The sequence below is a fragment of the Lycium ferocissimum genome, chromosome 2 (genome assembly GCF_029784015.1).
Source record: "Lycium ferocissimum isolate CSIRO_LF1 chromosome 2, AGI_CSIRO_Lferr_CH_V1, whole genome shotgun sequence".
NCBI lineage: Eukaryota > Viridiplantae > Streptophyta > Magnoliopsida > Solanales > Solanaceae > Lycium > Lycium ferocissimum.
In genome coordinates, this window is record NC_081343.1 from 65,085,648 (window position 1) to 65,098,075 (window position 12,428).

A 12,428-nucleotide genomic window follows, 5' to 3' on the forward strand; every position below is an offset into this window, starting at 1 on the left:
ATCAAACTGTTGTCTTTTTGTTAGGTCGGGCCCTTTTTTATTAATATGGATTTTGATGGAAGTCAAAGGATCTAATTTTATTTGGAAAGATAAGGGCGATTTTATATTCTACTTCTAGTTTCTAGCGTGAAAACCACGCCACTATGTGCGTTCACGTGGAAAACGTCAATGATGCTTCTTTCGTAAGTCGCCATTGCTTTTGGGCCTATTATGGCTGCTGGGGACTTTAGCCAGTCTAAGGACCAAGACTACAAAAGTGGTTATTTGCTTAATTCAGCCTGCTTATCATAAATTTCTTAGTTGGGCTCACTAAATCTTGGCCCAACCCACTATATTTGACTTGGTTGTCAAAGTACGAGTATCTTGATCTCATAATTACAATCTTTAGTTTATTAGTTATGTGAAATACGCCTAATCTTCACCTTCGTCATGCATATTTAATTCACGAAATACTTGGTGTATAAGAACTTGATGCATATTTGGTACACATGATAAAAAGGTGAAGAGGCATCAGAATGACGGATTGTCTAATCCTATTTTTCCAATGTAAGATAGAGAGGCATTAGATTGTTTCTCACCTCATCATACCTTTGTATGCAAAAATGTCGTCATCATGACAAATTGTTTGGCTATACTTTTTATTTTCAATATATAAGATTATTTAATTCCATTGAAGGTGATCGATATCACCCAAGGATGAAAGATTAATCTAAAATGTCCTATTCGATAATATTTTACTTTACCTTATTTAGTCCGTAATATGCTCCTTGAATAGTTATGCTCTACCTGCTGTCTGTCTTGTCCTTTGTTGCATACATGATGCATCTTAAAAAATGAATAACACTCGTCATCACTATTAGTTTTAAGAAATGAATTAACATCTTATGAAGAGAACATTTCGAACAATTTAAAAGAACAAAATTTTAAGATAGAGAAAACACAAGTTATTTCGCTGGCGTTGGGACATAAATTTGACTGAAATTTGAGAAATTTTTTTGAAGATGAGATAAAAAATGATTTTTGAATGTTAAAATGTGTTTGATAGTTTACTCGAAAGAAATTGAAGTTTTGTGTTAAAAACTAAAACAAAAACTACTCTTAACAACTTTTTAAAACTTGAAAAATTTATCTTCAAAAACTGGTCACTTTTTATAATCAAACAATGTTTTCAAAATACTCTGGAAAGGGCATTTACACAAATAACTACATTTTAGGAGCTGAATAGTAGCTACCTTTTACTTATTTACGGTTCGTAGCTATATTTAGGCAATTCGCATGTATTTGAATACATTGTTCAGTTGTAATACATGCAACTTTAATTTCTCTGAATACATGTGTATTCAAAATAATTGTATTTCAACGCATTTAAATACATGACAGAGCTGTGTATTTTAGTGTATTTATATATTGATATATCCTTCTGTTTTGGCTGTATTTGAATGTATTCCAGCTCCGATCACCAAGGTCACCATCGGCGTCGCAAAGTTGAATGTTTTCGACTGTATTTGAATGTATTTACACTCAGAAATCCTTTTAATTAATGAAGAATAATCATTTTGAATGTATTTGACTGTATTTACACTCAAATAAATGAAGAATATATTCAAATCCTTTTAAAAATACACTGTATTTACTCAAAAAAAAAAATTAAAATACTCTGTATTCATACATATCTGCAACAATTCCACCGGAGATCATGCAAATGTGACCTTGTTGAATAATGTATCTATTAAAAAAATGAAGAATACACTCAAAAGATATATTGTATTTCATACATTGTATATAAATACAAAAAAATCGTGATTTGGTATATAAAGGATACGTTGTATTAAATCCGGTAATGTATTGATTGCAACTTCGTGATTTTAGATCTGAATCTGACGGTGGGTTGGTGGAGGTGATTAAGGGTGATTTGCGGTGAAGGGAGTAGTGGTTTGGTAGTGAGTGGTGATTTGCGGAGACGGCGGAGGGTGGTGATGTGTGGAGATAAGAGAAGGAAAGAGAGAGAGAGAGAGGTGGTTGTTTGATTGGGCTCCGATAGAGCTCCAATGGCGAAGATGACCGGTGGCGAACTATTGCTCGCTTTTTCTCATTCTATTTTTGTTGTCTCCATCTGTCTCTCTCTTTTGTGATGGTGAAGAACCAGAAGGAAGAGGGAGATGGAGTGGTTGATTGCGGTGACGGAGTTGGCCAACGGCTGGCCGAGGGAGAAAAGAGGGGAAAAAGAGAGAGAGTTGAGGGAGAGGAGAGAGAGAGTTGAGGGAGAAGAGAGAGGGGGTTGAGGAAAAAGATTGATACAATAGTATAATTCTATGTATTTGGTATAGATATAATGGGTAAATTGAAAATTCATTATAGCTATAAAAAATAATTAAATTAAAAGGTAGTTATTATCATAAATAACTCTTTAGATTTAATTATGAAAGGTAAATTTTCCAAAAAAGGACTAATGGCCAAATGGGAGCTTAGACCACTCACCACAGGATGAAAAATTGCTAACGTTACAAATTAGAGCTAAAAGCAGAAATAGTATAAACTCAAGGGATCAAAAGTGGAAATTTATCGCCGGACTAAAACACAGCAACAGTACAGCAACACGGAGCACAAAATATAGGGCAAAATCCAACGCACAGATTAATCCGTGTAGTGTTAATTCTCCATGGACGAAATAGGCCAATACTATCATCAATACCCCTATTATCAAACACCACCACCACCAGTAGTCCCTCCTCCTCCACCTGGCACCACACTTCACGCGCCGCCGCCGCCTGTGGTGGTCCAGCCACTTCCTATTCCACAATACCATCAGCAGCCACCTGTCCCTGTATATTATACTCAGCACTCGGACAACGATGTTAGAACACTCTTCATTGCAGGGCTACCTGAAGATGTAAAGCCTCGTGAAATTTACAACCTTTTTCGAGAATTCGCAGGCTATGAATCTTCTCATCTCCGTAGCCAAACTTCTAGTAATTTACAGGTATCTACATTCTACTGGTGCAAGCAATGCGAATACAATACTTTTTAAATGCTATACACATTTAATTGGGATCAATTAGAGCGAATTGGATATGGAGGATTTATACTCTATAATCAGTCACAACTATTTAGTGGAAGGGACATACGATTTATATAGCTGACCCCAACTATTTGTTTTGATAGTCTCGTTTTATGTAAAGACCGATTTGGTGTATCGGCGTCATTACCTCTTTTTTATTTTTTATCCAAATGTTGTATTCATTAAAACAATACAGTGCAATACAACACAACACAATACAATATGATATTTAATGAAATGATATGTAACAAACATCCAAACAAAGTATTCATGTGGCAGAGTTCTCATCGTTGCAGTGACCTGTTGATAATTAAGGATCATAGCAGATTGAGGGATTTTTTTAGGTAATCTTATTCAGGGATTAAGCTAATTTGGTTTACGTACGTAGAACTGTTTGATAGTGAGTTTGTTGGAATCAACAATTTGATTATTTTTGTAGAGTATGATTATATAGTATTGGTGAGATTCCAAGCACAATACTGTTGACTTATGAGAGAAAGAGATAAACAAATCAATGGAAGAGCTTTCGATCCCAGGGGACCTTCTGGTGGAAATTCTGCTTTTTGAGATGTTATTCTGATTATTGTGTGGCCCAGCTGTTTGCACTTCACAAATGAAAACAAATGTTGAACGTAACAAGGATAGACTTTCAAAATTTGGTGTTTTTGTTAGAATTAACAAGAATATAGCAGGTTGTGGAGTTCCATTCGCATAGTTTTAGGAACATAGATGAGCCTTCAGTGATTGCAAAATCAAGGTGTGTTCACATTGCCCATAGAAACCTAGAATTCTTGAAAGTACAGCTAAAGTTCCAAATTTGGTATACTTGTAGATGTATTGAAGAATATCGGGTATGACATTCAGTTTGTATAGGTGGAGGTTAAGATTAGATTAGGTGTTTATATGAACCTTAGAGCAGCAAAGATGCTAGCTTTCTAATAGGATAAAATCCCTTCTCCTAATAGGTTATCTGCTTACTTTACAATTAGAAGTGATATTGCTATATATTGGCTATGGCTTTGCAAGCTTTAATGTTTGTACATCTTCTGATTATAAAAGATTATTTGGGATCTACAGTTTAACTTCTTTCGGTTCTTTTCTACTATTGTCTTTGCTCTTCTCATGTTATTTTAGTCTGAGACAACTGTTCTGCTAAGGACGTCTGACACATTGTTTGGTTTCTGTCAGCCATTTGCATTTGCCGTCTTTGCAGATCAGCATTCAGCACTTATGGCGATGTATGAACTGAATGTAAGGCCATTTTCAGATATTTTTAATTCAGTGAGTTATTGAACAAATGATTTGCTTCCTTCCTAGTCCAATGTCCATGTTCTGGATACTTGTATAACCACGTAGGGCCACTAGTTACTTTTTCTCTTTTAGGAAAAACGAACAAAGATCCTTTTAAATTTGGGTTTATACTAATGTGAGTAAACCTTCCACATTTTGGAGTACTAGACGTATGTTTGGACATCATACCAAAGAAGGGTGAGCATTCTAATCATGAGCGCATATTACCTTATACAAAAGATGAACACACGCTTAAGAGAAGAAAGATGACTATAGTTGTCTTTTGTTTCTTAGATTGGAGGCTTAGCGATACTGTCCTGGCTGAGGACAATCCAAACTTGAAAGGAAAATGGCTTGAAGAATGTTTAAGATGGAAACTTCGCCCCTGATCTAAAACATGAATATAGTTTAGTCTGAGAGTTGATGGCATCTAATGTCATCTTATTTTGCACTTGACAAGTAGTGCTCTATGTTTTAGAGAGCTAGTTCTCTAGTGTTAGATGTGTAGCTTGACCTTGCCTGAAACATGGAAAACAACTGAAAAGAATGAGAGTTAGTGCATAGCTCTATTCCATTTTTCTGATTGAGTATTTGGTCCTGGAGTTTGTTAATAAACAAAATAGATAATGATGTTGGAAAGCCATACACAGTCTAAGGAGTCTAATTGCTTTGTTTCCAAATGTGTGTCCAGGGAATGGTTTTTGACTTTGAGAAGGACTCAAAATTGTACATTGAGCTTGCTAAATCAAATTCAAGGTCAAAGAGGTTACGGCCAGGTCTGTTTCTAATGAATTTCTTTTGGTTGTTAGATTACTGGAATTAATTCTCCTCAGGCCACAAATATGTGTGATTTAAACCACAGATGATGGAAGGCCTGTATCAGAGAAGAGGATTAAAGGTTCTGCTGCTATTTCTAAAGACAGTGGTTCTGGTATAATATCTGCCTCTATAGCATATTACACTCTCTTCCTTTGGATTAGTAGGGTACATGCATGTAAATCTGAAAGTTTGTTGGCCATAATGACATTTACGTATGAACCAATTTGCTTGTGTGATGCTTTTTTGCCGGTCACATTTAACTAATTTGATGTCATTTAAGGATGTAACTGCTCGTCAGTCACTGCAAAGCACTTTATCTAAATGCTCACTTTGCACATGTTTTGCACGCTTGGGCACTAGCAGGTTTTGGCAGCATTCACATGCCTGGAATGGGTAATTCTGCTCACAACACGATTGGTTATCCACCTACACAAAGGTCATCTGCACTACTTAAGCACACTTTTGTTACTCCAATTGATTCCTTCTGACTAAGAATGCTCCAAGTACTTGTACTTCTAGCTGAAAGGTCGAGCGCCAAATAGAAATAGTTTCTCTATTCCCTGTTACGTGAAGTTAGGGTATTGAATCTTAGTTTTTGATCTTGTGTATGATTTCTATTCTAAATTGTATGTTTATTTTTGTTTGGTGATTTAGTCAGGGAAAGTTTGATGGTAGATTTGGGAATCAAGCTGCTTCTAAAATGGTAAGGTGTCTGATACATGATCCATCATTTTTTCTTTCGAATGCGGCTGGGTTGATGCTAATTTGGTTGGTTGTTCTGTTAGTTTGATATATAATTTCAGCATTTATCTGGAAAATATTTTACCGATTTTTAGGCATATTCCTTTGAAATCTAGATTTTCTTATGGCTCTGTTAAGTTACATATCAACCATGTCTTTGAAGTCCTTGTTGAATCCTGTGATAGATAAAATAATCAACATGTGTAAACTGGGGGTGTTGTACCTTTAATTAATCTGTATGGGCCTTTGATATTTAGGTTTTACTAATGCTTTTAAATGATTCTTAATGTCATAAAGTACATCATAACATTAAGATTGAATCATTTTCTACAGCTCTCCAAATTCTCTGCTGTACATACAAAACATTGCAGCTTTATAAATTATATGTTGTCCATCTCTGCATGATTTATCTCGTGGAATCCCTCTGGTGAATGCAAAGCATGGTCCATCTCTTTGAGGAAGCTAACGTTTGGAAGTGCATCAAAGGTCTAAATCATTTTAAAGAAATATTCTCCTTTGTGAGGCCATATAAGAGATTGCTTCTTGGCTGATAACTAGGATGTTTAGGGTAAAACTTTATTTCTTTCTGAAGTCTCAACTTGGTGCTTCAAATGCACTAAATTGGCTGCTTGGTAATCTCATGTCGCATTCAAGGATTATACTTCTAACCAGATCTTGTGATACTTCTGAGAACTAGTGGCAGTGCTTCCATTTTGAGTCCTGAAGAGCTTTATTCTAAAATTCTCTTCTTAAAACTTGACATTTTAATTTGTCTCCCAGTCTTTGACTCCAAACTTTCTTTTTTGTTGCCGTGATAAATCATTCATGACCTTAATATCACAGGCAGCTGATCCATGTCCAACACTCTTCGTTGCTAATCTGGGCCAAAGTTGTACCGAGCAAGAGCTAATTCAAGTATTTTCAAGGTTTTGATAAGCTTCCTTTTTAGTTCTAACCACTAAAATATTTGGTATACTATGTGGTTATTGTGCTTTCTTTGACATTTTCAGATGTCGGGGATTTTTAAAGTTGAAGATGCAGAGTACATATGGAGCTCCTGTTGCGTTTGTCGACTTTCAGGTAAAGTTAACTCTCGTCTTCTGCAGTGGCAGTTGCTCAACCCATTCCCACACGTCTTCTGCATTCCTTATCTTTCCTTTTTTTTTTTTTTTGATAATGGTAAGATGTCTTTTATTTCTTGTAAGTGCATCTTTATCCATATACAAACAACATTTTCTTTCTTCTCTTTTGATTCATTGCCCCCTCTTTCATTGAGCTATTGGAAGCAGCGACTATTACCTATATTTGTTTGTCTTCTGTTGGTCTACTACCACATCAAGGTCTGAATAATCTGCTGCATATCAAGTTCACCTTAATACTCGAATAAACAGAGGTCAATTTTGATATTAATATGTACGAGCCATAATTCCAGGACACTGCCAGCTCAACTGAGGCACTGAGTCATCTTCAAGGGAAAATTCTTTACTCTTCCTCTGGAGAGGGCATGCGACTGGAGTATCCTTTCTCAAATCCTGTCAATTTTTTGCTTTCTCTGAACCCCAACCCTTTATTCTCTTTGATTTGTTGTGCTTTTTGCATTATTGTTTTTCTTAATGAAAAATTTAGATATGCAAAATCGCGGATGGGAATGCGAAGTAAGAAGTCGAGGTAAATACTTGTGGACCACAGTAAAGATCCGGTGGAGCAATGCCATTAACAAATAACAATGTGTCATTTGCTTGGTTGTGTATGGACAATAGGTTAAATTATCACTTGTTCACATGTAATGTTCTTCAATTTTTCCTTTAGTTTGGAGATTGCTACAGTTTGTTTCCTTTGTCTAACGTAAAATGTGCTAGTTCTTTTTTTCCTTTTGCTGTGGGTTCTCCCCTTTTCTATTGTCTCATCAACTAAGCAGCATTAGTCATTTGCATATTTAATTTCATAGGTTTGCGCCCTTTGAATTTTGTGCTTCGAAATTGTTTTCCCTTCTCAAATGTCGCATCAACTGAGGACAGGCCATTTCCACTTTAATGGTAATTACACCATATACTACTTGCAATTCTCGAGAATCGGAGAGTATAATTGTTCTCTCTCAATTACACTCAGTTTCATGCTGGTCAAGTAATTACTTGATAACAAACAATTCAAAATTGTGTAATTATAAACTATATCCAAATTAAATTACAGGGTGGCTTTCCAAACGGGTTCCATATTCTATTCTAGCTATGTAATTTGTGACTAACTAACTAAACAGGCTCCATAAAGCACTTTCCAGCCGTTCCCTTCCAGAAAACCATCCTCACAGACTTCTTTTTTGGGTTTTTTTCCCACCCCTTCAATATTCGTACTGTATGTATATGATAGTATATCAGCATTTCCATTGTTTCCCTAACGGTTGTTTGACTCTGTAACCTAGTGAACTTGGGGCTGCTGTAATATTTTATCCTTTGGCAGTGACTGATCGAGTATTTTATATACATTTCGTTTCAACATGCTGGTCTTTATTTTCCTTTTGGGTTGTCTCAACATATTTTTCATTTTTTCCAAAATCTGATACATGCAAGCATTATAAAAAAGTTTTCTAGTCCCACTAACAGTTTATTCTCTATTTTTTATTGTTTTACATTCACAGAAGTTAAAATATTTACCCCCATGCTCCTCGATAAATATTTATAGTTTTTCTCATCTGTCATGTCAGGCCTAGTGCCCACGTCGTTTGGCTAGTAGTGGATCAAAAAATATTAAATGGTGACATAAGTGGGGGTTAGGACTTAGGAGTACTAACAACCTTTAATCTTTTTAAAAATTTGAGGAGCATCTTAAATAACTAGTGAATCACAACTCGATTATAACTACTGGGCATTGGTAAATATCAGATTAGTAAATTTGATGCAAGGAATATTATATGAAGTCCTATCCGTAACTCTGCTTATGAAATACTCTTAATTCAATAATTCTTACTAGTACTTGACTTGTAGAAAATGTTTTCGCACTCATTGCGGTGACTGGTTTCAAAGCCACACGACCAAATACAACTAACCCCCTCAATCATTTGCCATGTCCAAATCCTATTCAGTACTATCAATACTAATCATCTTTTGACTTATAGGCAGGAGAAAGTTGATGAGAGTACATTAAAGTCAAATAGCCGCACATAATACATTTCCCATATCTTTATAGTTGTCATTAGGTGATAGGTTTCTGCTGAGAGCAGTGCCCCCCGTAACTTTAGCTGTCCTTTTGCCCTTACTTTATTTGGTAGCACTACTTACTTTATTGCCTTTTAATCCGATTGTTTCTTTCTGGACAATTTATTGGCGAATTTGACTTCTTTTTTCACGCCATCTCTTTTCTTGTTTCAGTCCATGTTGCATGTGAGCGATGAGCATGCTTTTTAACCTTAATCCCTTGTTAGGTGGATCATAAGTAGTATTATGATATAAATTGAGAGATGCTAGATGAGAGAGTCACTTTATCAAATGTTCGAATTTTTATATACTCTGAGTGGTATTAACTTTGCTCGTGATTACACAGTATTTTTTAAATGTATTTGCATAAAACTCTGGAAAGGAGAAACAATTTAACAAAAGGTAGGGCTGTTGGAGCTAGTGAATGAGACATTCACTTCAAAACAAACAGCAGAACAGAGTAAACCAGATCAAATCCTAGTAGAGGTATAAGAAAATATATTACTGTAGTAATTTTTTTTATTTGTCCAAGTCTTGACAGGTAGAGTCAGTGCTGGGAGTCGGAGTTTTTACTACAAGGGTAAAAAATATAAAGAAGTGAACACACGAAAAAATTAAGGGGTGCAACATCTACTATATTTACATTAAAATAATAATTCTACCCTTGTATATATATATATGGTGTAATTTTTCACCGAAGGGGGTTTGGATGAACCCCGTAGCCCCTTACTGGCTCTACCCCTAGGTAGAGTTACTTAATAAATGTTCTCACGACGTGTTACACCCCGTATCTTCGAACAAGCACTTATCAAATTTGAAACATAAGTACGTTGAGTTACGGTTAAGTAAAACCACTTTGGAATGTAAGGAGCAAGCATTACTAAGTATATTTAATGAGTGAAGGATGTATATAAGGTATACTGGAAGGTTTTATAAGGAAATGAGTGGAAGAAATGGAGTAGTACGACTTTGGAGAAAGGGTGGGTGAAGTTTTGTGTGAAAATTTTGGTCCAACTTAGGGGACAAATATCTCTTCAGATATGAAGTGTCTTGAAGTGAAACAAAAGCCTAAAATGAAGTTCGTCGAGTCTAATTTCCAATGTAACAAACCGCTCATCGATAGGACATCGGAGTAGAGAATTATGAAAGTTACAAGTTCGGTACGACAAAGCGAGAACGCATGCTACAATCTTCTACAAAGATCAACTTCGATAAATTGCTACGGTGACCCGACCCGAATTTGACCCTTATATAAGGGGTAAAAACTCCTTTTTCATCGAGATTTTATCCCCCGAGAAAATTCCGAAATCGATGGAGAGTGAGGATACCAAAAAGTGAGCAATTTTCAAGTGACGGAATATTAGTTTAGGTCCGGATAGCGCGGGATTGTGATGGTAGTCTTGTTTTGCGGTGGATTTGGACGTGGATTCAAAGCGGATATCGGAGATATCGCTACTTCAACAAGAGTAAGATTTACGATCTCGGGCGGATAAGCGTAACTAGTAGGAAGTCGAACAGATATGTTAAGGCTATTCCCTTTCTTGCTAAAGGCATGATTCTCTTCCCATGAACCCATACATGCATGTTTTCCATAACATCCTTGCTTCCAAAAGAAATGTTAGAAGTTCATGATTCCCAAAATCTTATGATGCTAAGGATAGATGTATTCAATAAGGATAATAATGATGAAAACGTTGCTTTTACTTATGCAGTTATATATATATATATATATATAGCCACGTGTGGAACCGAACCTACATGGTCCCACGTGTGGAACCGAACCTACATGGTCGAGTACGGTGATATCGAACCGAACCTACATGGTCGAGTATGGTGATATCGAACCGAACCTACATGATCGAGTACGGTGATATCGAACCGAACCTACATGGTCGAGTACAGTATATATATGATTATTTCACCGAGTCACATAATGGGCCGGGTACGGTATATTATATATATATGCATGATTCATTTCATAAGGTACGGATGCTTTGGTATTCCTTGATTATCATATGTGTCTCCTGTCATCTTTTACTCGGTCGCTCTCCATTCTTGTCTTACTTCATGCTTTACATACTCGACATTTTCCGTACCGACCCCCTGGGGTCGCGTTTCATGCCCCGGTACGACGCTCGATTTGGTGATGCGGGGCTTAGGACTTACGCCGGTGCTTGAGAGCTCCATTGTTCCGGAGCTTGAGATATTTTGGGTACAGATTCTCTTGACATAGATTCTTCTATATTCTTAGAGGTCTGTAGACATATGTGGGTTGTATATATGGTTTGGTCAGCTATACGGGTGTAGTTCGTTTGGATATTCCCGCGTATAGTGACAGCCTTGTCGGCTTGCATATTTTGTTATGTTTGGTTAACTGTGACTCCTCAGGAGACAAGTTCATTGTGATATATGGCATTATGAGTTTACAGCACGTTTTTGCAAATTTTCCGCACTGTCCTAGTATCAATCTGATTATAGCTAACAGGTTCGTGTACGAGTGTCCAGCTCAGGCACTAGTCATGGCCCATCAGTTTGGGTCGTGACACGACGAGAGATAACAAATATCTAATGGAATTAGTCGAGTTACGTGCAATAGTGGCAGATCTAGCTAGCACATATCGTGTGGGTTCGCAAGAACCTAGTAACTTTTGTACAAACCCTATATATATATATATAAAAAATTTAACTAAATATTCATAAATATTTTATCAGAAACGCAGTTGTTATTGTATGTTAACTTGAGATCACAGTAAAAATTCATAAATTTCAAATTAGGAATATGTCTTGCGAGATTGCCGGACACCACATTAACAAAGAGAGTGAATGGATCGGAGGTTGGATTATCCCAAGGAGTTACCGCGGACTTCGTTCTCACTATATTAGAGTTGGATTCAAGACTTTAGCACGTGCAACTATCGCTATATCATTCACTATTGGTTTGTGAAAATAAGTGTAAATTTTTAGTTTATATTATGTACACAGACATATTTTATTTTGAATTTAAGTTATATATATCGTTAATTAAATATTAGATTTTTAATCGATATTTACAAGTAAGCTTTCTTAAGACGTAAAATCTATTATCTCAAAAACTAAGACAAATTGATAAGTAAATATAAGTTGATAACATAAAAATTTCTGATGGAATATAATTTAAACTCTTTTATTTTAAGTCGAGGTTGAAAGGGGAATAGGGATTAGAGAAGATGCCATGCCGACGTCTTCCTTGCTCTCAAAGAAGGGTAACCATTAATAGACTGTTCTATAACTTAACTTAATGATACCATACCAAAAAGAGGAATTAAGAATGTTAAGTTAATAGAGTAACT

General features: G+C 36.0%; 1 protein-coding gene and 1 long non-coding RNA gene across 4 annotated transcripts; one reads left to right on the forward strand and one right to left on the reverse strand.

Annotated features, from left to right (window-relative positions):
* Positions 1 to 2,562: 2,562 nt before the first annotated feature.
* On the forward strand, positions 2,563 to 7,787 carry LOC132046830 (uncharacterized). 3 transcript variants are annotated; one of them, XM_059437587.1, is made up of 10 exons: positions 2,566 to 2,980; positions 4,247 to 4,309; positions 5,040 to 5,124; positions 5,211 to 5,279; positions 5,528 to 5,603; positions 5,822 to 5,870; positions 6,752 to 6,834; positions 6,919 to 6,988; positions 7,341 to 7,423; positions 7,535 to 7,787. In XM_059437587.1, exons 1-10 carry the CDS (start codon positions 2,660 to 2,662, stop codon positions 7,578 to 7,580), a joined length of 945 nt encoding a protein of 314 aa, XP_059293570.1. In that variant the 5' UTR covers positions 2,566 to 2,659; the 3' UTR covers positions 7,581 to 7,787. The 3 variants fall into 3 exon arrangements, with proteins under 3 accessions (XP_059293572.1, XP_059293570.1, XP_059293571.1); XM_059437588.1 differs by having other exon boundaries at positions 2,567 to 2,980; positions 5,531 to 5,603; XM_059437589.1 differs by lacking the exon at positions 4,247 to 4,309 and having other exon boundaries at positions 2,563 to 2,980.
* Positions 7,056 to 7,364, reverse strand: LOC132046831 (uncharacterized). The gene is made up of 2 exons (XR_009412781.1): positions 7,243 to 7,364; positions 7,056 to 7,207 (listed from the first exon to the last, which is right to left on the reverse strand). It is a non-coding gene; the product is annotated as an uncharacterized LOC132046831 (long non-coding RNA).
* Positions 7,788 to 12,428: the final 4,641 nt, after the last annotated feature.

What these genes read in the sequence shown, in the direction of transcription:
- LOC132046830 (XM_059437587.1), top strand. Translation starts at nt 2,660, where the DNA reads ATGGACGAAATAGGCCAATACTATCATCAATACCCCTATTATCAAACA. An exon ending in CTAATTCAAGTATTTTCAAG is followed by an intron (nt 6,835 to 6,918) that starts GTTTTGATAAGC and finishes TGACATTTTCAG; the next exon opens with ATGTCGGGGATTTTTAAAGT. An exon ending in GGAGAGGGCATGCGACTGGA is followed by an intron (nt 7,424 to 7,534) that starts GTATCCTTTCTC and finishes TGAAAAATTTAG; the next exon opens with ATATGCAAAATCGCGGATGG.